At 43.3% G+C, this 24,448-nt stretch overlaps 1 protein-coding gene across 2 annotated transcripts in view; it reads right to left on the bottom strand.

The window, feature by feature from the left end:
- Positions 1-24,448, bottom strand: part of CACNA2D3 (calcium voltage-gated channel auxiliary subunit alpha2delta 3) — an 895,877-nt gene that overhangs the window by 306,503 nt on the left and 564,926 nt on the right. For both annotated transcript variants that reach the window (XM_049640724.1, XM_049640725.1), the window contains exon 13: positions 16,449-16,582. In XM_049640724.1, the coding sequence (XP_049496681.1) occupies positions 16,449-16,582 (134 nt within the window). The remainder of the gene's footprint in view (positions 1-16,448; positions 16,583-24,448) is intronic.

The following is a 24,448-nucleotide window of genomic DNA, read 5'->3' as shown; positions in this document are numbered from 1 at the left end:
TGGAAACTTTTTTTTTTTTTTTTTTAATTTTTTTTTTTTTCAACATTTTTTATTTATTTTTGGGACAGAGAGAGACAGAGCATGAATGGGGGAGGGGCAGAGAGAGAGGGAGACACAGAATCGGAAACAGGCTCCAGGCTCCGAGCCATCAGCCCAGAGCCTGACGCGGGGCTCGAACTCACGGACCGCGAGATCGTGACCTGGCTGAAGTCGGACGCTTAACCGACTGCGCCACCCAGGCGCCCCAACATGGAAACTTTTGATAAATATTAGAGTACTGTAAATGTATCTTCTCTTCTTTATGATTCTCTTAATAATATTTTCTTTTCTCTAGCTTACTTTAAGGTAAGAATATGGTATATAACACATATAACATACAAAATACATGTTACTTGGCTATGTAAGTTATCAGTAAGCCTTCTGATCAACAGTAGGCTAATAGTAGTTAAGGTTTTAAGGAGTCACAATTTATACATGGATTTTTGACTACAAAGGAAGGGGTTGGTGCCTCTAACCCTGCATTGTTTAAGGGTCAACTGTGTACAACACTATTATGTGGTAGGTAACTTACTGTAAAATACTTTAGCATAGATGATGTGAGTGCATATGCTGATTTCTAAAAAATGTTTATTGAGAGAGAGCAGGGGAAGGGCAGAGACAGACGGAGAGAGAGAATGCCAAGCAGACTCCATGCTGTCAGTGCAGAGCCTGAGGTGGGGCTTGAACTCATGACCCTGAGATGATGACCTGAGCTGAAACCAAGAGTGGGACACTTAACTGACTGAGCCACCCAGGTGCTCCGGATTTTAATCTATGTCTTAGAGAAAGTCAACTGCCTTAACCAGAAATACATATTCTGGCTAGTAGTTAAGCAAAAGGCAACACGCGCTACCATTTATCTCTGACCAGCAGCAGAGGTTTTGTCAATTACCATAACAATGGACATTAGAAAGGATTTTTCATTGGTAAATTGGAGATTTCCACTCTACATGGATTGGTTAACAGATTGCAGAAACCCCGCCTTCCTCTGCACGAGCCCACAAAGGGTTTTGGGAGCTCAGCAGATTCCATCTTGAGAAACAGCATGTCAGGTCTTCTTGTTAAACAGACTTAGCCTTCAGCTGCTGACTCAGGCTTCTCAGTCACCTGACTCCAAACAGAAGGTTAACTGACACCTGCAAATAACACGTTTGTTCTGATGCAAGATGCCATCAGAACATCTGAAAGGATAGAGATCTGGGACTTCCTGGAGCTTTCAGAACATTTAGTTGACTTGTTCAGGATGTTAATAAATGTTTGCAGGGATGGCAGAATTTGCCCGAGACTTGTTTTCACCATAAAGTGGTAACAGGATTGCGAGAAAGACAAAGTACGGCCTTGCCACTACATGTTGGAAGCTACCGATAACTTTAAAAAAACATCTAGTAATTTTAAATTACCTGATTGGCTTGTATTATTCACTTCAGAGACTTAGACTGTATTTCCTAGAAATGACACCCTGCTGTCTAGCATAGGGACTGACCCTCAGCTAAGTAGGTGTTTGCCTAATAAACTAGGTAACCTACATCTGGTTTCATAGGCTTCCCCAAACGATGGCCAAAGAGTAGACTCTCCTATCTACTGACACGACAGAAAAGGACCAGTTCAGCTGGATACAAGGGCCATGAAGTCCAGACACCCTCCGTGCTCCTAATTCAGCCCTAGGTTGGATTATCATCACAAGAGAAATGGGAAACTGACAAACTTGATCTAGATTCCATGAAGTCTGGGGAAATCAACAGACCTTACAAAAATGTGTGGTTCTGCCAACATGGCAAAGGGCTGCTGTGAACCTATTGGCTGCGGCCAAGACACAGCTCTCAAGGCATCCCTGCATTCCCAGCCACCAGTTTTCTTTTCCAAGTTTATCCTTGTTTGCATTCAGTTCAACTTGGTCGAAAATCTGTTCTTAATAATATTAATAGTTAAAATTAAGATTATTTTAACCTCTAAATAACTTATGTTTAACAAAACCACACTATTTTCTAAGTAAAAAGACCCACACATTTTAATAACAAAACAGAGTCAGAAATCTCACTTTAAAAGGAGAGCTTTTGCAACACAATACGGTTTGCTACAAACGTATTGTCATGCAGTGATCAATATTTCTTGAGAATTCCAAGCTTTCACATAACAGAAAACTAAATAAGAAGCAGATTGTCAAGTGCTATGATGGTGAACAGCTGCCAAAAATCTCTGTTTTTTTCCCCCTCATTCCGTTAGTATTCTGTTGCAAAAGTTATATTGAAACCGTAATTCATTAAGGATTTCTCAGCATCTTCTTCAGAAAACACACTGTGATTCTATCATATCAGACTTTCTGGGAATTTTCCTTTCCAGTGCGGCCCAGAGTAATTAACTTGGCCTGAATAAAGATGGTAATTAAAAGCAGACAGCATTTATATTTTGATGGAGAATTGAATGCTAATACTAAAGAAGCTCCATGGACCAGAATATTTTTCCCAGCCTCTCCCAATATCAAATGTCTTTGGAGTCCACCTAAATTATGATGATGCCCTACCAAGAAAAATCACATTCCACTCTTCATCCATAGACCATATCTTTAGCAAAAAAACCACTGTTAGGAACTTTTCCATCAGACCTAAGTAATGTAGTATAAACAATGTGCCTTAAGCAATCAACCCTTTCCCCAACATATTGCTCTTAACAATATGCATAGAAAGGGAACATTGCAGAAATCTGGTTCACTCCTGAAAGTTCCCTGTTCTTCCATCTAAAATCAGTGATTTCCACTGAGTAGATGAGGCTGGCATTCATATAAACCAGCTGTTTCAGACCTGAACTTGACAAATAAGACAGCCATATTTTGGGGACAGTATTTTAAACTCTACTTGGTACAGCCATCCTCTTTGTAGCCAATATTCTATACTATTTCTTTCCTACTTCTTGGTGTCTCATTGGATGTTTTTAGGAGAAATACAGCGTAGAGTGAGAGAAAAAAGCTCTAGTGAGTAGTAAAAAGAGGCTGGTGGTATATGACAAACAACATGCTACTTTATTTCACTTTCATCCACTTCCTCAAAGAGTTTACAGTTCAGGGAGATAAAAAATGTACATATGCGGAATTTCTGATATAGTACAAGATTCTGGGATGGTGCCAGATGATTTAAGAGCACATCACAAGACCAGAGCACCTGGGTGGCCCAGTCAGTTAAGCATCGGACTCTTGGTTTCAGTTCAGGTCATGATCTCATGGTTCACTGGGATCAAGCCCTGTGTCGGGCTCTGTGCTGACAGCACGGGGCTTGCTTGGGATTCTCTCTCCCTCTCTCTCTGCCCCTCCCCTGCTCTCTTTATCTCTCTCTCAAAATAAATAAATAAACATTTGTTTTTAAAAAAAGAGCATATCACAAAAGCCCCATTTGAGACTAGGGGTGGATCCAAGGAGATCAGGACATGCTTCCCAGAGGAGATAGTGATGGAACTGAAAGTGAGGGATAAGCCCAAAAGGCTCCCAGCTGGGGTGGGAGGAAGAGGCTGCTTCTTGCGTTAGGTAGAAGAAAATCTTAAGACTATGAATCTGTGGGTAGGGTGAGGCTGCACAGAATGGAGAAAAGCCAGGTTGAAACAGAAGAATGACAGGTGAACAGGGGTCAGGTTATCAAATGATTCAAATTTAGGTCCCCCTTGAGGGTTCTGAGCCAGTGGTGAGTCAATCCACACTTTAGATCCTCTAACTTACTGGTTGATAGCTAACATAGCTCAACCATTTGTGAAGCACTTTGCAGCTGGGCCTTGAAATACTTTTCTGAGGCAGACAGGAAAAGTCATCTAATTTAGCCTCAGGATGGTCCTCGAATGTGTGAGGACAGTCCTTCCCAAGGGTCCCTTCTTAGAAAACCATGGGAGGTGAACTGATGAACAAGCAGTGCATTTGAATCTGTCCTCAAAGGAGGATCCTTGACATGGAAACAAATGCTCGTTTACACGGTGCTAGGTGAGAGAGAAAGAGACTGGGATGAATACTTGCTCCTGCTTCATCTCGGGTCACCGTCAGTGTGATTGCTTTGGAAGAGAAATCAATTACAAGAGTGTTGAACAGTTGTTTCCATCAACCAGCAAAGATGTTGATGTTCCAGATTTTTTGAGTAAACATAATGGAAATTGATTTGAAAACACGTTCCTTTTGCCTGAATAAACCATGTCTTTGTTTTTCCTTTCTTTGTTCAGAACTAGAGAGAATTTCCCCTGAGGCACTGAGCTTCCTGCTTGGTCTGGACATTTAACAGTAGTGTGTATCATCGGCAGAATAATGCCGAAGGAGCCCCCAGTTGCTATATCACCCACAGGCAGTTGTGAACAGCCAGGAAGGAATAATGTTTTAAAGTCAAGAGGCAAAGAATGGTCCTCTGCCATGTTTCAATAAAAGTAGCTGAAGAGCCCAGCTAGGTGAAATACTCTCATCTATGGTATCTGTGAGCCACGGTCACAGACAGTACATCTGCATTTGGCACAGCAATGCTTACGGAATGAAAGTAAAAGAATTACATCTTTTACATGGAGAAAACCCTGTGTGCAGCAAGAGAAGAGAAACTGGCAGCTGATATCAAACCACAGGTTGATTCTCCGGGATTATTTTAATTATTCTTCATGCTGGTAATAAGAGGAATGCATTCGTTTTAGTTTAAACCAGGTCGGTGCGTGAGAATCAGCTCTGAGAATCGAAGTTGCCCAAGTATTTGGGCCATTAAGGGGGAAAAAAGCAGTACAGATTTAGTTGTGGTGGCCAAAATACCTCCCTCAGCTCTCAAAGGACACAAGGGAGAGGGATTCCTATCCCCCATGTAGCAGACAGGTGGATGGAGGAAGGGCGATGTCAAGATGTGGGAGGCAGGGAAAGGACTGGGAGATATTTGTTGGAGCAGCTGGAACTAAAAGGAAGCCATGAGCCTGGGGCTCAGAGAAGAGGAATGAAGAAACGGTACTGAGAGTTAGTATTAGAACCTAGTTGGGGATGCAGCTTATGGAAACTGTGGATAGAAAGACAGAGGTCTAGAAATGTTACCTCCTCCAGACTCTGGTCATTTCCTCTTGCTTAAAAATCTTTCCTACAGAATCTGTGATCCACAGCTCTGGCTGATCTGTTTCCATCATATGACCCTTCCCTAGCCACAGCTGATTGGATAAGTGGTAGACATCTGACCTCAATGGGATGGTGGGATGGTGGGTTAGAGTAAGTTATGCAATTTGCTCAGAAATGAACTCATATCACAAACACTGAGCCCATCTGTGTCAGCTCTGAATTGGGATATCATGTTAAGCAGGACTTAAAGAAGACCGTGTTTCACCTGTGAATAAGGGTGGCCAAGGGAACTGGTCTCCAGAGAATATAAAAAATACAGATATTTGAGGGAAAAAGCACAGGCAATTTGGTTTTCTAATACAACCATGGGCACAACCTTCCAATCCCCATAACCATCTCTCCTAACTGGACCCAACCCAGTACCTTGATATAAGCTTAGCGGCACAGCAGATAATCCACAGCAGCGAATTCCATTTTGCCATTTTCAGAGACTGATTCACTTATTACTCAGAATACTACCTAGGTTCTTCAGTGCCAAAGAGAAGCAAAACAGTGCTTTGGAGCTTCCCTAAGCATTCAGGAGGTGGCCAAGCAACCAGGGCTCCATGGCCCTACTCCCCACATCCACCAGAGCAGCTTAGCTTCTATATGTGTTATACACCAAGTGTCCATGGAAACATTTCACTAGACAAAGAGCTCTACTGCTTAAAAACATGGCACCATAGGGCACCTGGTGGCTCAGTTGGTTAAGTGTCTGACTCTTGATTTTGGCTCAGGTCATGAACTCATGGTTCATGAGATTGAGCCCTGCATCAGGCTCTGAGCTAACAGCATGGAGCCTGCTTGGGATTCTCTCTCCCTCTCTCCCCCACCACCCACTCTCAAAATACATAAGTAAATAAACTTAGAAATGAAAACATGGTACCATAATGAATATCATACTGATGGAATACATGATCTCAGGCATAGATTAGTTTGGGAGTCTACAGACAAAGTCTATGCAGGACTCTGTACCTTGCAGCCCTCCCAGTATCAACTACCTTTGGGACTGGTTTCTTCCCCACTCTGTGAGATTCCAGCCATCAGTTAGCTCCACCTCACCTCTCAGAATGGGGTTGTGACCCAAACAGACATTTTATGGATTTGATATAGATGCTGGAAGAGAAAGGGAGAAATCAAGGGTATCAAACAATGAAAGCTAGTGGATGGGAAAGGTCGTGTTTGTCATCCTAAAGAGTGGGAAACTGCCTTCCCAAGAACTAAGCCAAGAAATCAAGCAATTCATGAGATTCATTGGAAGTTGAAAACACAGGAGTGATTCCTGAAGCTAGTCATGCCTCAGGACAGAACTACACAGGTATCTTGGTTCCAGGAGCTCACGAATTCCCTTTTTGACCTTTGCTACTTTGAGTTGAGTGCTCTCACTTGTACACAAAGAATACTGAATAATCTATTATGCTAAATGATTATTCGGGCTTAATGGTCTTATCCATTTCTATAAGATCTTATCTATTTCTAGAGCCTGTCCTTTCTTTAGGGACAGTTACAAATTATTATACCATAATAGCAGAAACAACCATAAATCTAAAAATAAAAAAAAAACCTCTTAAAAACTATTTTTTTTCATTTTCAGCTCTAAGCATTTCTATTAGTTGACAGTCATCCATAATGTATCAGAATATCTTTCCTGAAGATAGTACTTTTATACTTTGAATTCATAGTTTCACAACATGAACTCAAAGAAAAAAACAAGGTTGAGCTAAAAAAACAAACAAACAACAACAACAACCCACTATTTAATAGAGAAATCTAGAATCAAATGGAAAAGAAAAATATTTGGATAAATATAAATGGCACTAGAAATCAGAATGCACTCTTTTTAACATCACCATCTCCTGGCAAAAAAATAATTATAATAGTAATCTGTTTCAATGGAAATAAAGTACTATAATATTTATAGTCTGTGCCAGAGTTATAATGACTGCAGGGGCAGAAGTGAAGTGTCACAGCATGCTCCACATGTTTTTAACACGGTTTCTAAAGGCTCTGGAGGCTATTAAATTTAATGAACCCATCTGCTATGAAATAGAGGTCCCAACGTAATCAGTTTTCTCCATGCCATGTAATGCAGATGGCATTCTCTGTTCCACGACCCAGCAGGATGGTTTATGTTTCTCTATACGTGTGTCTTTTTGTTTTGACGATTTGAACTCCTTTGATATGCAGCGGTGTCTTGGGAAAATACTGTAAATTCAGTTTCCAAGCCCCAACAACTTCTTTATGATGGCTTCGACCCCCTGAGTAATTGCTTCTAGGCAGTACGATGTAGCTTAAGGCAATCACCCAAACGACTCCTAAATGGCCTAGGTACCATTCCTAGATGAGAAACTGAAACAAATGTGCAATCTATCAAATGCGAAGCATTTTCTCCCAAGTTGGACTTAGTGGGGGGTGAGGAGGAAAGATACACGTCCAATTTGCAAATGCAACTAAATTGGTTTGAAAGTTCCTACAAATTGCATACTGAATTGCATTACCAGCAACAGGGAGGGGCAGGAGGGCTTGGTAATGAATTCTCATTATTTTAAATGGTCACATTCCCACTGTTTCTAAAAGACTTCTTTGCTTCCCTTCTGCTTGTCACCATGGTCTGTGGAAACTCCCCTGGAGGGGTTGATCAGGGATGCTGATGCTTCCTCAGTTTAATGCAGCGTCTACCCTGCACAGCAAGTTGGGTAGCATTCCCAAGATGATTAAGTCCCAACTGGAAAGCACAAGTCATTTGCTTACAAAATGGAACAAATTCCATTGTTAATGATTTTTTGCTCTGCACCTAAGAGATAATGACTGTGCATGACTTGTATTCTGATAAGAAGCCCATGAATTTCAGAATTCTGGTGTTTGCTGTTTTGTCAATTAATACATGAGATCTTATTAGATTAAACATAATTAATGTTGTTAACATTAATTCATTTATTTGGGCTTCACCGGGAAAGCAAATTGAATAGAACAGCCAGGCAGGAAACAGAATATTTAATCAGACGGGTAGTAATCAGCAGAGAAGACAGGCCCTGAAAGGAAAATTCTGTCAGTCCCGATTCTAGATCAGGCTTAGTTAAATACAATCCTTGACTCATGTGCAAGAATCTATATTTAGGCTATATAGACTTTTATCTTTAGCTTGTCCAGACCCCGAAATGTATGAATCAATACATAATTAATAAAAAGGGAAAGTACCACACTCACGGGTCATTTTAAGCTATCCATTTAAGTATTAAGTCAATTACATGATTATATTTGTTGCTGCTGGGTCTTCAGCCATAATGACTGATGAGTCAACCAACAGGAACTCCTTTTGCCTTAACTTCCAGATAATTAAAGAGAAAGAAGACTTTTAAGACCATGTTAAGCCAACTGGTGGAATCAAGTGTCTATGTTTACTAGATAATCAACAAATACCTACTCCTTCAGTATTTGGTAGAAATGATATTAATCAGCAGGTCTGGTTAATCGTATCTGAGTCCGAAACAAATCAAAGCCACTTTCAGACTACAATGTCACAAAGAGACTCAAGGCTCTTAGAGGCATTAGTGGTAAGCAGCAGTCTTATGATGAAGAGCAGACATGGCTGCCTTGAGACTTGCTTTTAATAGAGAGTTTGCAGGAAGGAGGAGGTGTTGGTTGTATTTCCTTCCAGCATGATCTTTCCCTCTCAGACCACAGCATGTGGGCAGTCTGTTGCAATAGGCAGGATTCTAAGACAGCTCCCAGGATTTCTGCCATGGTAGGTACATGACCCTTACAATTCCCTCTCCTTGAGTATAAGTATGATGGGATATCATTAGCGTGATTAGGTTGCTATCAATTGACTTGAAGTTAATTAAAAGATTATTGTGGGTGGGACTGACGTAATCAAAGAAGCTTCTATTTAGAGGGATGCACTCTTGCTGGTCTGGAAAAGAGCAAACAGCATCGTGAGAACTGCCTCTCATTGACCATGTGGCAGGAACTTTGGGTTCTAGGAGCTGAGAGCAATTCCCAGATGATAGCAAGCAAGAAAACAGGGACCTCAGTCCTATAACTGCAAGGGATCAATTCTACCAACAATCCAAATGAGCCTGGAAGAGGCCCTGAACTGCAGATGAGAACTATAGCCTTGGGAGACCCTGAGCCAAGGGACTTAGCTACCTTGTGCCCAGACTCCTGACCAATGGGAACCCTGAGATAATACATTTGTGTTACTTTAAGCTGCTGTTTGTGCTCATTTGTTACATAGCAATAAAAACGAACACAGCTATCCCCATGATGCTGATCCATGACACAAGAGCATGTGGGTCATTCTAGCTGGAAATCAAAACTCTGCACATACCAACTGCTGGCCCTCCTCTCTGTATTTGGTAAGGTCACTGTCCACAGAGCTCACAGTTCCCAGAGGCTACCAAGAGGCAATAAGATAGGAAGCAGATACTAACCTGGCCATCAAACCTACCACATCAACCTGAGAGAGAACAAACAAATCAAGGTAAACTTACCCTTAATGAAAAGGAAGGAGAGAAGGAAGAAAGGAAGGAAGGGAGGAAGCAAGGGAGGAAGGAAAAGAAGAGGAGGAAGGGAGGAAGAGAGAAATAGAAAGAAAGAAAGAAAGAAAGAAAGAAAGAAAGAAAGAAAAGAAAGAGGAAGAAAGAAAGGGAGGGAGGGAGGGAGGGAGGGAGGGAGGGAGGGAGGGAGGGAAAATAGCTAAGTACCAATTTCCTCTGAATATATGGAAGGCTATTTCTCCCCAGTCTTAGAGATACATGGCCCACAGTTGACACATTGTTATTTTCAGCAATAATCTGTAGAGTCTTTCCAATGCATTCATTTACATATCCACAGAAGTAACAATTTTCTTTTAACACTCATTAAGTTATGGGTTTCAATAATAATTAATTTATACAATTATGATAAAATAACAACTAGCATCAACAAGTTTGGGAAGTCTGAATATGAAGACAACTAACTTTGAGTAAGCTCGCAACTCAACTTGGAACAGTTGTGTATAAACTTCTTCTACCAGTATGGCCTCCAGATCCAGTGTCCAGTGTGCTCTGGGCAAGAGGCACGAACTGTTTCACTGAGCCCATTATTTGGTAGCCAATTGAGAGAGCTCCTACCGTGTTTCCCTTGCCTTGGGAAATCGGCCAGTACTTACTTCCATGAGGCTGTGGGGACTGGTCTGGATGGTGCAGCACGGCTGCTAGTCCTTCTTGGGGACAGTGACCCTAGACATCAACCCCAGATATTAATGCCCCACCCACAGTAGGTAATTACAGTGAAATGAATTCCAAGGGATTAAAGTGCATCTCTAGACGAACAGTGCTTCCAAGGGACTCATTATACCTAAGTGCCAGAAGGGAATAAGGGAATAAGCCGTATTGTAGTTACCAGCCCAAAAAAGGAGAACATTTCCAAAACTTCCTATAGCCAAGGAGAAAAATTCCCACTGGGCTTCCTGAGTTTGGGAAAGGATGATAGGTATCATTTATTGCATTCTCACCATGCACAGATGTTTAATCCTTAATGTCAACCCTGGAAGTCAGGTTTTATCCCCACATGGTAAAGGAAGAAAACAATACTTGAAGAAGCTAAGGGACTGACTTATGGTCACATAGCTAGTATGGTATAGACATGGAATTCAGACTGGGTCTCTTTTAATGATAAATTCAATGCTATCAGTTAATAAACTAAGGTAGATTGTAAATGCTTAAATATATATACATATACATATATGTATATACATATACGTATATGTATATACATATGTATATACATATACGTATATGTATATGTATATACATACATATACGTATATGTATATATATATAGCCCAGAGCTGCCAATGCTACCAGAACATTATGAAAATGGGGTCACCAGTTCCAATGTCAAGTGCTTCTGAATTTGGTGTCTTTCATTATTCCATGGTGGGACATATTAGGGCACTGCTGGCTTGAGACTGTCCTGAACGTGTCAGGATGGTCACAAACTTGTCTTGCTTATGCTGCCTCCCTGCCATTTATCTTGTGGGTGGTTCCCAAGTTGGACTCATCTCAGAATTTCCACTCTACAGATAAGTTCAGCATGCAAATCCTCTTTTGAGCCCACACACAAACAACAGGGGGCTTTTGTTCTTGTCCTGGCAGAATCCAGGCCCAGACAGAGTTTGAAGAGATTGTTGCTTCCTGGCCAAAGATGCAGCCATGGGAGCAACAGCCTCTTGTCCTCACTGAACAGCGGTAGAAAGAAGGAAGATGGAAACCCCAGTGTCCCCCCTGACCCAGCCGGTTTCTCATCCCCACCAAGATGAGAAGAGACTCTCAGAATGTTCTACTGGGGGAATTATTTCTCAGGGCTATTTGCAAAGACACGACAGAAGCTTGGAAAGCACAGAGGTGGTGCTGAGCTATCATTCATAACGGCGGGGGCGGGGGGACGCTAGTTTTATGTCTATCAAAGGATTCTTGAGGAGGTAGAATAAATGAGCTCTGTTATCTTGGCATACCATTTTACTCAATTATGAGCGACTTAAAGCAGTATTTTATTTTTAAAGTAAGCAAAGATGATTATGGAGAAGAAATGCAAATTTCATAGAATGTTAGAGATAAAGCACAAGACTTCAAAGACATTGCCTCTGAAAACTTCATGTCCAGAGCTGCTCCCAGACCATTTATTTTTGCCTCTGCTATCCAGAATTCTTTCATGGAAAAGTTGGAGTAGCAATGGGTTCTCCTGATCTCTTCATTGCCTTTCATATGTAAATGTATATATGTATGTGCATATACATATGTGTATGTAATTTAATAACTCTAGAACAATTGATTTAAGTGATTAGCATTATCTAAAGCAAGACATCATATTAATAAAAATCTTTGCCCTCTTCCCTGACCTTCCACCACCCTGACTTTCAGGTTATGTATCCTCAGCCGGCATACTCTATGAGAATGATGTGTCCTTTCCAAAGGCACGCCGTGCCTATTTGCTTCTCATTAGTGACACTAGTATTTTTAAAGTTTATTTATTTATTTTGAGAAATAAAGTGAGTGAGAGAGCAATAAAAAATGAATAGAGTGAGAGAGCAAGGGAGGGGGAGAGAGAATCGCAAGCAGGCTCCATGCTGTCAGCTCACAGCCCAGCATGGGGCTGGAACCCACAAATTGTGAGATCATGACCTGAGACGAAACCAAGAGTCAGACGCTTAACTGACTGAGCCCCCCAGGTGCCCCTAGTGACACTAATTTTGATGACCCACGCCAGATTTTATTTGGATTCTCCCACTGTGTAGAGACTATTTTTTTCCCCTCACACCTAGTCAAAAATCTCTGGGGAAGATCTTTGAGATGATGAAAATATCCTGCTCCAAATCTCCCCCTTGGTTTAACTTGCACCGAGGCCCTTTTCCCTCACCCAGTCTTCAATACAATGGCAGGAAAGTGGTGATCTTCTGTCTCCATGGCTCCCTTGACATTTATCAGTCAGCGGGGCACTGTGCACCATGCCCCTGCCCACCTACTTCATCTGTTCAGTTCATCTCATTGACATTTGTTTATCTGTTCACTATCAGTAAGAACACATGGCTTTCCGTTTTACTCCACAGGTTATACTCCACTACTGTCCCTTTTATTTTGAGGCTCAAACTGTCCCAGAGCTGACCAGTGAGGGCCCCTTCATACTGACTCCTGTGTCCTTGTGAGATGACCTTACTGTTGTTTTGAGCACTTCTTAGTTTCTGGCATAAAATATTCTAGGCTCTTTGGTGGGGGGTGGGGGGGGAGGGAGGGGGGCAAGGGGTACCTTCCCCGCCCAAGCCCTGAAATTAGCAATTTCTCTAAGAACGCTGGTTTGTTTTAGTGGGGAATGGTTTTAGGAAGCTGGGATCCGGGTTCTAGATGTGCTCACTGCTACTGGGGTGCCACTGCTTAGTCTAGGCCCTTTCAAGGGACAGAGTTGGGGTTTCATTCTGAGACCTCCCATCCCGTCTTATCCTGCAGGCATCTGTTTTATGTTCCTCATCTACACGTTTGCTCAATCCTACCATACTCACAAACCAGATTCAGATTTGCTAGGCCCACATGACACCACATGACACCAAAAGGAGTTTGGTGTCAGTTCTCCCTCCCACCTAGACTGAGGGTAGTCTGTTCAAGATTTAACATGGTGCCTAAGTTCTATATTCAAAAGCGTACTGCTTTTTCTCCCCTTTTTTGGTAGTATTTTTAGTTCATATGAAATGCAGTTGGATTCATTTGGTTCTGTTTGCATTCACTATTAGTTTTCCCCCTATTCTTGTCGATTGTAATTTTTGAATGCATAGGACATCAACCTACTTTCAAAAATCCAAGCTATGCAAAACGGTGTACCCAGAGGTGTCTCACTCCGTTCACTATCTCCTCCTCTGCACTTCCGCTTGTTATAGGTAACTGATTCTATGCGTTATCCTTTCTGTGTTTCTTTTTGTAAAATTAAGCATATATACCTATATCTTCTACTTCCTCTTCTTTCTGATACAAAAGGTGGCACTCTGTTTATACTCTTACATTTTATTCTTCTTACTTGGCAATATATCCTGGAAATCCTTCTATATCTATCAGGAAAACCAAATCATCCTCATTCCTGTTTTTCATATTAAGATCCATGATGTGTATGTACGATGGTTTACCGTAATCTCTCTCTTATGCTTGTGTATTTAGGTAACTTTCAGTATTTTGAAATGACATGCATTTCTGTAATGGACAAACCTGTGCACATGTATTTTCATATTGCTGCAGGTTCGTCTTCAGAGTGCATTCCTAGACGTGGAATTGCTGGGTCCAAGGATAAATGCAAATGTCCCTTCATAGAGATGTCCCCATTCTCTTCCCACACACAATCTAGGAGTGTTCCTTTTCCCACAGCCTCATCAACAGAGGGTACGGTTAGGCTTTTAATTTTTGCCACTCTGATCGATGCCAAATTGTATTTCACTAGGGTGTGCTTTTCATTTTTCTTGTCTTTCTACGAGTGAAACTGTACATCTTTCATGTGTGGAAAAGCATTGTTACTATTTTGTAAATTGTCTACTGTCTTTTGTTCATCTTTTAAAAATAGGAATATTAAGGTATTACCCTCAATTTTGAAAAGTTCTTTATATATTAGGTTATTAATGACTTAAGTGTGCTCTATGTTGCAAATATTTTCTTTCATGTTACCTTGTGCCTTTGACTTTGCTTATCGTGGTTTTTGACTTATCAAAGTTGGTTTTCATTTGGTTTTGTCTTTAAGGAGTTAAACTTATTCATGTTTCTTTTCATTGCATCTGGATTTTAGAGTCATTGTCAGAAAGATTTTCTCTGAATCCAGGTTATAGAGGGATTCACCCAGGTTTCGTTCAAGTGCTTGCATCATTTCATTTTTTACAGTTTGGACCACTGCTCCACTTGGATTTCTTTCTTGGGTAGGATGTGACAAAAAGAACTAGTTTCATCTTTTTCTAAATGGCCATCTAGTTTTCTCAAAAGCGTTTATTATGAAGACCATCCTGACCCCAGCGATCTGAGATGACACCTTTATCTATACCGAATTTCCATATGTAGTTGGATCCCTTGTTTTTTTTTGGACCTCCTATTCTACTGACCTATCTCTCGGTTGCTGGTACCACTATGTTGTAATCATAGAGGCTCTGTTTTATAGGTCTTAAATTGATGAAACAAATAAAATGCCTGATCAAACTGGCTGATCAAACCCTGTTCAAACCACTGGGTGACTGGCTCACTTCATTCTTGGCAATAGTCACATGGCTCCTTTTCTTTAAGGCTTTTTCCTGCCACACTCAACCACACATAAGAGATGAAACCATCAGTGCTGTTGCTGTGGCTGTTGTTGTTAGTATGGTGCCCACATAGATGGGGCAGCTTAGCTATTTCATTGCCGTGATTCTAAACCAAACTGGGGTCAGACTACGGAAATGATGAATGCCCCAGGTCTCCCTGGCAACCAGAGAGGGTTTTTCAGCTTAGCATCCATCTCTATGCAGGGTGATTTCTCCCAGGGAAGGGGCAGGCCACCACGGTGTCCCCCAAGTTGGGTCCCCATATGCTGTTTTTGCCCTGCATTCACCTACAGCTGCCAGAAATGCAGCAAGAATGAGAGAGCTCATGGAGAGAAAAGCCGGCCCACCGCAGCCATTGAGATCACTCCAGAGGACAGCTGTGCCTGGGTTACAGTGATTAATGTGATGTTAATCCCAACAAAAACGATGGGAGAGAGGCCCTGTAAGAACATTTACAATCAATAAATGAAAAATGCCACTCCCATCAGACTCATTATCACTCTGAAAAATCACCCTGAAATTACACAAGAAACCTGGCCATTGAGCCATTACTAGATGATTGGCAAAGCTCCTCCTTTTACACTAATTCTACATCAGATTTTTTTTTTTTGCTTGGAATTTGCTTTAGAATGAGTTCATGGCCAGAGTTCCAACATCAATCCAGTGCCTGTGTAACCACCATTGAAGCATATTCTCACTCGTCTCTGGGAAGAGAATGCAGCTGTGGCCTCTACGGCGGCTCCAATTCACTGTTGGAGCTAAACGTTGGTCACCTTCCCAAGCTGAGACCTCAAGATTCATCATCAGGACTGGGCCTCTCAGATGGCTAGCACTGAATCTAACAAGCCCATAATAACTGCTACTGATAGAATCTGTACACATATGGGAAGGAAAACAAAGTGCTGACCAGACACCTGCCAAAAGTGCTGGTTACATTCTGATGTTATGATTTTTCACCAACCTTGCTTGCCCAGAGGACCAACACAACTGTACCACAAAGGAAAATGTCATCAAACTCCATTATTGAGGAAGAGTGATAGAACAGCCATTGTAAAAATTAATGAAAGAAAACCTCACTCAAGTGGACTTGGATGCTAGAAAGGGAGACCGGTCAGAAGAACCGTCAATCACAGACCCAACAGAAGACTACTCAACAGGAAAGGATCACCAGTTACAGGCCCCAACAGGAAAAGATGTACATTGCATCTTCTACAAGAAATCAAGCACCTTTGCAACCCAGCCAATGGGAAACCATCATCACCTTGAACTCTTGCTTCTCTCCAGTGGATTTTAGTTCAAAACAACCCCTCCCAACTTTTTCCTTTTTCTTCATAAAATAACGTTGGACTTGCCTACGGTTTTGCTGTAGCTTGCTTGTCCTGGATTGCAATTGTCTACTATTCCTGAATAAACGCATTTTTGCTGGTCAAACAACTGACAGTTTTATTTTTAAGGTTAACACCATCTTCTGGAATTCACAGAGGAAAACCCTCAGGCTCTCCCCCAAGGGCCCCAGGGACTCACAGTGCTGTCGATGTAAGCTTCAGTCCATACCACGTCGTGCTCCTGATCGATGACTTTGGGCCGGCTGAGTACATGCAGGTATTCCATGACATTTTCCTGCACATCAGCCAAGGTGGAGATCTGGGTGAAAAATCCTGCCGAGAGAAACAAGCTTAATAGCAGGAAGAAGTACACTGCAGAGCAAGCATAGGCCATTCCTTCTTGGCCTCTAGTTAACTTCTTTCATTTCTTTTCCTTTCCTTTTTATCTTTTTAATTTATTTTTTCAATGTGTATTTGTTTACTTTGAGAGATAAAGCATAAGTGGGGCAGGGGGAGAGAGAGAGAGAGGGAGAGAGAGAATCCCGAGCAGGTTCCACATTATCAGCAACAGAACGTGACCTGAGCCAAAACCCAGAGTCAGATGCTCAACCGACTGAGCCACCCAGGCACCCCTTTTCCCTTTCCTTTTTAAACATCGTATCTCATCTCTCCCATCACCCACTTCATGAGTAATATGTTCATGTGATATTGAAAATATAATCAAGCAAAAGGAGTAAAATTAAGATCAACCATAAACCCATGTCTCAGAGAAAGCCCCTGCTAACCCAATAAAGAAAGTTCACCTGGACTTTTTCCCAACACATCCACATATACACATCCACATGCACCTTCTCTGTAAGAAATGGGAGTCCTCTCTACATGCCATTCTGGAGCTTTTTTTTTTTTTTTTTTTTTTTTTTTAACTTTAGTGACTTTATTTCCAATGGGAAAACTATGAACCACAAAATTTAAAGGCCATCTCATTTTTATAACTGTAACAATAGCTATGCCAAATGTGAAGGGGCATAAAATCTACTGAACACTCGGTAAACAAACTCTGTCTTGTTTGTTCTTGCAACATGAGGAAGTGGGTATAACTGTGCCCACTTTCAAGACAAGATGACTGAGGTAGACGAAAGAGATGTGCTTCGCCCAAGTTCTCACAGGTATCAGGCAGCAACCACCGAAGGTGCACCCAGGGTTAGGAGTCTCTTCATCCGCTCCTTCTGCTCCAACAGAATTTGGCCCTTTGTGTGTTTGAGGGGGAAACTCCAGCTCACATGCCTCATGTGGTCCCCAGACCTGCGTTTTGATTTTTTTTTTTTCAACGTTTTTTATTTATTTTTGGGACAGAGAGAGACAGAGCATGAACGGGGGAGGGGCAGAGAGAGAGGGAGACACAGAATCGGAAACAAGCTCCAGGCCCCGAGCCATCAGCCCAGAGCCCGACGCGGGGCTCGAACTCACAGACCGCGAGATCGTGACCTGGCTGAAGTCGGACGCTTAACCGACTGCGCCACCCAGGCGCCCCATCAGACCTGCGTTTTGAATAGGCTGGCTTGACATGGTTTCTAAGTACCAAAAAAAGTCTTCAATGTGCTATCATCTCGTGATGGGGACACCGTTTTGATTTTGAGCTCCTCTGAGTCCTGTTGGTTTCGCCATGGGCTAGGAGATGTTAGCAGAGGAGGCATGAGCTGATCAAGGTCTGGGTCGCCGGAGTGGGGGGCTTTCATTCAAACATTTCTGAAAGGCTTTTGTGGTGCCCGGCACTGGAGAAGCAGGGATTAACAAGATCAGCACGACCTCCTGGGGCCTGGCAGGTCTGAGTAAACAGACAGCTGCAAAGTAGCACGGTCAATATTATGCTGAAACCTACACCAGGGACAGTCCACTAAACCCAGCTACCCCAAGGAATGGTCAGTGCAGCTGGCCCCTGGAGGGTGAGGGCCCAGTTAGCTAGAGGGAGACTGTATCCATCACAGCAAGGGGTGTGAGTGAAGACCTAAGTGGAGAGTCAGGCCCCTTCTAGGAACTGAAAATCACTCCGAATGGGTGGAGTAAGGAGCTGGGGGAGGGGGGCTGGAAGTCAGATGCTGTAAGATCAGAGATGAGTGGGGGGGACAGTTACATAGGACCTTGGAAAGGAGTTTAGACTTTACCTTCCAGGCAGGTAGTCATGAGAGAATTTTAATAAAGGGGACACTGACGGACAAAATTTATGTTTCCTCCCCATGCCTTTCAATAAGGACCCTTACAACTAAGCTCACGCCATGTCCTACTTGCTAGCAAATCAGAGAAGGCTATGTATGCCCCTGAACCAGATCCGTCACAGCACTTGCTACAGTGTTTACAGAACCTCTCGTCTAAAACAGTGCCCGGGGTAAGGAAATGCCTGCCCCTCTGTTGTCCAGAATGGGCTAGAACACTCCCAGGGCATTTCCAAACAAAGGCCAGCTGGTTTGAATTTGCTGTGCCAACCCCAAACCAGGTTGGGACCATGTGGCTTCTGGCTTCCTGATGACAGCTCTGCACAGTGCTAATTAACATGCATTGTCACTCCTGTCCAGGGCTGGGGCCTCTCCCACCCCAGGGGAAACAGGGCCCCAAAGGCACAGATCGTGAGTGCCTGTTCCAGCTTGTGGCCTGGGAGGGGGCCCATGTGCACCTTGGCACTCCCTCTGAGGTCAGGCACTACAGTTAGGGACATCCATCTGGGATGGTGCTCCCACAAGGCTTCCAGGTGGCCCTTTCTTGGAGGCAAGGTGGGAAAGGCAAGATTAAAGAGGGCTGCTGGGTGACAGAGCATTCATGCTATCATCCCTTTATGCACGGCAACTGCAATCACAGTGTGACTGAGCAGAAAGCATTTCATCTCTCCTCTAGCAGGCAAAACTTGGGCTCTGAAGGAAGGGTGTTAGGTCCAAAAACAAGGCACAGGGGACAAGCTAAGAGAAGTGTTGCCATATTGAGAGGAGAAGGAGAGAGCTGAAAGTTCTGGACCATCAGGGCACATGGGCGAACAATTCACAGTGTAGAGCAATTCCAATCGGGGATCCTGTGCCAAATGTGCACTGAAGACAGCATCTCTTAGGAGGAATTTTTCTTAGTTGTCTGTATTTTCATTCGAATGCTCAAAGCCAACAGTAAAAAACCCTGATTTGGGTTTTCCGAAATAGGGCCAAGAGAAGAAAGGGAATGAATGTAAGGAGGAGGATGGGAGAGAGATCATTAGCATAGGAGGGAGTAGGAAGGAAACACAATCACACATTTGGAAGGATATTGAGCTGGGACACCATACTCACTTGGCCTTGCTTATCATACTTAGAGCTCTGAAAAGCTGGCTTCTCCCCAGAGCTACAGACCCATAGCCAACTGTATACCTGACACCTCCATGGGGATGAGTAACAGGATTCTCAGGCTCAACTTGTCCAAAGCCAACTCCCAATTTCCCTGTCCAAACCCATTCCTCCCCTGGTGGGTCTTCCCCATCCTAGCAAATGGCGCCACTGCCCAATTAGGCCAAAAACATAAGAATTATCTTTGATAGCCATCATTTCCTCACCACACCCCATAGCTAATCTATGGCATGTTCCTCTGGCCCTGCCTCTAAAATATATTTAAAATTCTGTTTCCCATCTCCATTGCTCCCAAGACTCCATCATCTCTCCCCCAGAGCCTCTCACGCCTCTCCCTCCTTGTTATCTATACTCCTCATGGCAGTTGTATGGAATGTCTGTAGGTATAAAGCAGATCACCAACTCCCTTCTTAAGGTCCTAACATAGATTCTGTTTAGAGTTACAGTAAAATTCAAATTCTTACTCTGACCACCAAGACTCCCCATCAACTGGCCCCTTCCCACCTGGGTGATGGAATCCCCTTCTGTACTCCCATCCTTGCCCACTGTTTCACCTCACTGGCCTTTTGCTTCCTCTCACAGAACATGTTCATCATCAACCCCACCTCCGGGGCCTTTCACTTGCTGCCCCTTCTGCCCAGCATACCTTTTATCCTCTTTTGCCATGACTGGCTTCTGTTATCATTTGGAGATGAGCTGCCTGAACTTATTTCTTTCGATTCACTCCACCTTCCCTTTATTTGTTTTACTCTGTTCTCTTTCACTGGAATATAAACTCCATGACATGTGACAAAAATCTGGTGCCTATCTTGTCCAGAGCAGCATTCCCCAAACCAGGCACAGGGGTCTGGGGGAACCAACAGTAATGTAGGGACATTCATGAGGTCCGAGTGTCTCCCTGCACCTGGGCCACACAACAGCCTAACTCGTGTGCTCACTGTATACAGAGGAACTTGAGCTCAGTAACTTGTCCTGGATCAATTCGAATCTAGGTTCATCAGATTCCAAAACCTTTGCTCTTCACCACAGAAGACACTGCCTCTCCCCGTATTGGGAAGGGTCAGGCACAGCTGCTCAGAGGTCCTGCCCCAAGAGGGTGACTCTCGTGGGCTGTTTGTGTCTCAGTGGCTGAGAATTTGAGGATGGGGATGGGAAATGTATAGCTCTCCCCTGAAGTTCCTGGGAACTGCTCAATGATTAGCACCGAAGATCTACTGAAAAGGTCACACGTCACAGTTCTAACTTCTATCTCAAAACATAGACCAGGGATGCAGATGTATAAAATGTAAGAAAAGCTGAAATTATAAAAATACTATTAATAATGTATACTGCAAAGCTTAATGCAAATTTATCATCTAGCCCCAATTCATTAAAACTTAAAAACTTTCTGAAGGCTCTTTTTTGTTTTAAAATGTTTTCATATAGGGGCGCCTGGGTGGCGCAGTCGGTTAAGCGTCCGACTTCAGCCAGGTCACGATCTCGCGGTCCGTGAGTTCGAGCCCCGCGTCAGGCTCTGGGCTGATGGCTCGGAGCCTGGAGCCTGTTTCAGATTCTGTGTCTCCCTCTCTCTCTGCCCCTCCCCCGTTCATGCTCTGTCTCTCTCTGTCCCAAAAATAAATAAAAAACGTTGAAAAAAAAATTTAAAAAAATAAAATGTTTTCATATAAGTTTTAGTTAACAAATGTACCTTTTGATGGATAACAGGAAGTCACTGAGGGCTGGCCGCTTTGGCTGTAACCATAGGTGCTTCCCTTGTTTTCCCTCCTCATTCTCTGGACTGGCCACCTGCCCTCCTCCCTCCCCTCACTTTCATTTCTTTTAAATTCTAGCTCGTGAATGTTTATTCTCTTCTTTAATGTGCCTTTTTGGACTTCATAGATCATGTAAGAAAACAGAATCAGCAATCATTTGGTAATTACCAAGGACTAATTAATGCTGAAATTAGCCATCTATTACAAGTGGTCTGCTCATTTTTCTACATAACATCAATTTATTTACCTTATTCCCTTACACAGCCTTCTGTGAACTCTGGGTTACAACTACTCAATGCGATAAACCACAGGCAGCCTGGTGCTTTGTGTTTCTGAGATTTTACCACCCTTACTTTGAGATTTCTTAAGGGTCCTTGTCGAAAAGATGCCTCTGCGTGAGATGCTCTGTTGGCACATCACTCGATACTCAGCTTTGTGGTGATGCCAGAGGCGAGGGCCCTGTAAGTCAGTCCTCAGTGGGAGACTCTTTCTGTGCACATCGCATGCCGGGGTCCCTGTTCCATCTTTGGTGTGATGGACACTGCTCCTAGTGAGTCTTTTCAGAGGCTTCTCCCCGGCCCGCCTCTTAAATAAGACAAGCTGAAAACTAGAAAGCCAAGATTCCAGTCTTGTCAGAGCAATAAGGTGGGCAGCGAGGTCGATGGTGTGACCTTGTGTGCATCTCCTAAGGAAACAGCAGTGTTCTTGGAAGACCCTCGCAGTGTTCTATCTCCCTCCTCCCTGTCAACAGCACACACTGCTGAAAAAAAACCCACTTATTTCTGCAGAAAAATGTAGTTTACAAAGTTCTTTCTGTCTCCACAGTTCTTTGGACTTTCACAAAGACCAAGCAAGAGGTCTACTGAGCCCTGAGAGACGAGGGCTCTTCAAGGAGTTGGGAAGAACCCATTGGGAGAGAATGCCCCCCTGGACAGGGAGCCCAGTGGCCCTGGTGGGCATCGTTGTCAAGTGTGAAGCCATCGGAATGAGCCCCAAACCTCAGATTTAGGAGCAAGCCTTTTCCTTTGTGAATAAAATTACATTTTTAATTTCAAATCTCATGTTAGAAAAAACTAATTTGAAGGATCATGCGGTAGAGCTAGGAATGCTGGCTTGTCTGCAGCTCTACTGCTGAGCCAACTCTTCCCACCTCATCTCCTCTCAGAGCCTTAATGTCCCCATTTGTAAAATGTCAGGAACTGGACCACACGCCTGCACAGGCTGAGGCAGGATCACTTCTGGGACGCACAGGCTGAGTATAAATCCTGGTCTAGCCTTTACGCGCTGTGGCATGTTAAAGTCCTTCCTCAAACTCTAAATTCTGTTTTCTAGATTCTCCCATATGATGGGAAACAAGCACAAGTCTTCTGTGAAACAGGACTATCATCCCCCCAAAGAGAGGCAACCCTACAGCCTGGTGAAGAGTTAAGCTTGGGCTTTGGATCAGCTGGGCCTGGATCCTGGCTCGGCCACCTGGTGGTTGCTAACCCAGAGCAAGGTGCCAGTCTCTCCAAATCTGCTTCCTGCTCACGCACCTCCCAAAGCTTTACGAGGTCAGAGATAACACACCAAAGTGCTCTGCATTCTACCTGGCATTGAGTAAGCAGTTTGGTGTGCTTAGCTGTGGTTTAACAACAGTAGCCCTGTCTTCCTCTTCATCACCATTACCCTCTCCCCTCCAATCCTCATGTTTATAGAATGTGCACAATGGAATATTATTCAGCCATGAGAAAGAAGGAAATCCTACCACTGAGACAACATGGATGGCCCTTGAGGGCACCATGCTAAGTGAGTAAGTCAGACAAAGAAGGACTAATACTATATGATACCACTTATACATGAAATCTATGTGGAGTCTAAAAAAAGCCAAACTTGTAGAAGCAGAGTAGAATAGTGGTTACAAGGGGTTGGAGGAATTGGGAGATATTGGTCAACAGGTATAAAATTTTTAAAAATTACATAAATGTATCTGAATGACATTTTTGCCTTCTCCCACCTGCTCCAAAATGGCAAAAAGTTATAATTTTCATTTTCCCCTCAATCCCACCTACAACCATTCTGGGCTCATAAATTTAACAATCTTTTAGGGGACAAGACACTTGGAAAGGTATGGCGAAGCTAAGGATTTGGGGATGGAAAAAGACTGTGGGTCTGAGTGCTCGAGGAGGTCTTAGGCCACCAGTTCTCTCTCAGATCAGGAGAAAATGACCATTAACCCATCAAAAAGGGACAAGCTGACCAGAGGGACAACCAAGAGAGACTCATGGGGCATTTCCATTCGACCTAACGATGACTGATGGGTTGAGAACCCAAATACAGAGCCCCTTCTTTATTTGCACAGCTGGAAAACACTCCCTCCACCACGATTTCTGAAGGAGAGTCAGGCATTGCTTATTTAAAATCTTGGCACACTGAACATTAGAGAAGGTCATCACGGCTTTATGGAGTATCTGGGCTAGTCGGTCCCTCTTTCCAGTTTTCCCAGCTCACTTGTTTCTCCAATAGTGTGAATACAGAGCTTTAAGATCCACAAGCCACCCTACAGTGGCAATGATTATTTTCAAGGGTTTAAAATGATTTGCCTCTTTGCCTCATTAGGGCTGGTTCCCTCAAGATAGGACCTAGTTATGCATAAAATGAAACAAACCAATGAGATCCAGGCCTCTCTGGAGTTTGCTAGTAGATTGGACAAGACAGAGAACCCCTGCAAGGGGCATGAATGTCCCCAGGAATCCGTTTCCAGGGGACAGTGTCTGAGGTGCACTGACTGAGAACTGTCTCCATGGTTACCAGACTCTACTGGTGCAGATAGTGGGTCCCTGACTACTGACCTGGGGAAGAGGTGCTGGCCCTAGGACTCCTGAGTCACTTCGGTCAGTCAGCCAGCAGACTTCTCCTTGGGCTCCCCTGGGCTCCCCCTGTGTCTGTTTTGGTCCCCAAATGCTAATGCTCCATTTCACTGAAGAACTTGGCTGACTCAGGGAGAAAATATGTAAGGGGGGGCCCCCTCTGGACCTCATGTCACTTGAGATGAAAAATGTTATGCTGCCTCCATACTATAACAATCTGAGACTATAAACAATGATTTA

Source organism: Panthera uncia, chromosome A2 (genome assembly GCF_023721935.1).
Source record: "Panthera uncia isolate 11264 chromosome A2, Puncia_PCG_1.0, whole genome shotgun sequence".
NCBI lineage: Eukaryota > Metazoa > Chordata > Mammalia > Carnivora > Felidae > Panthera > Panthera uncia.
This window is presented reverse-complemented; position numbering and strand designations above follow the sequence as displayed.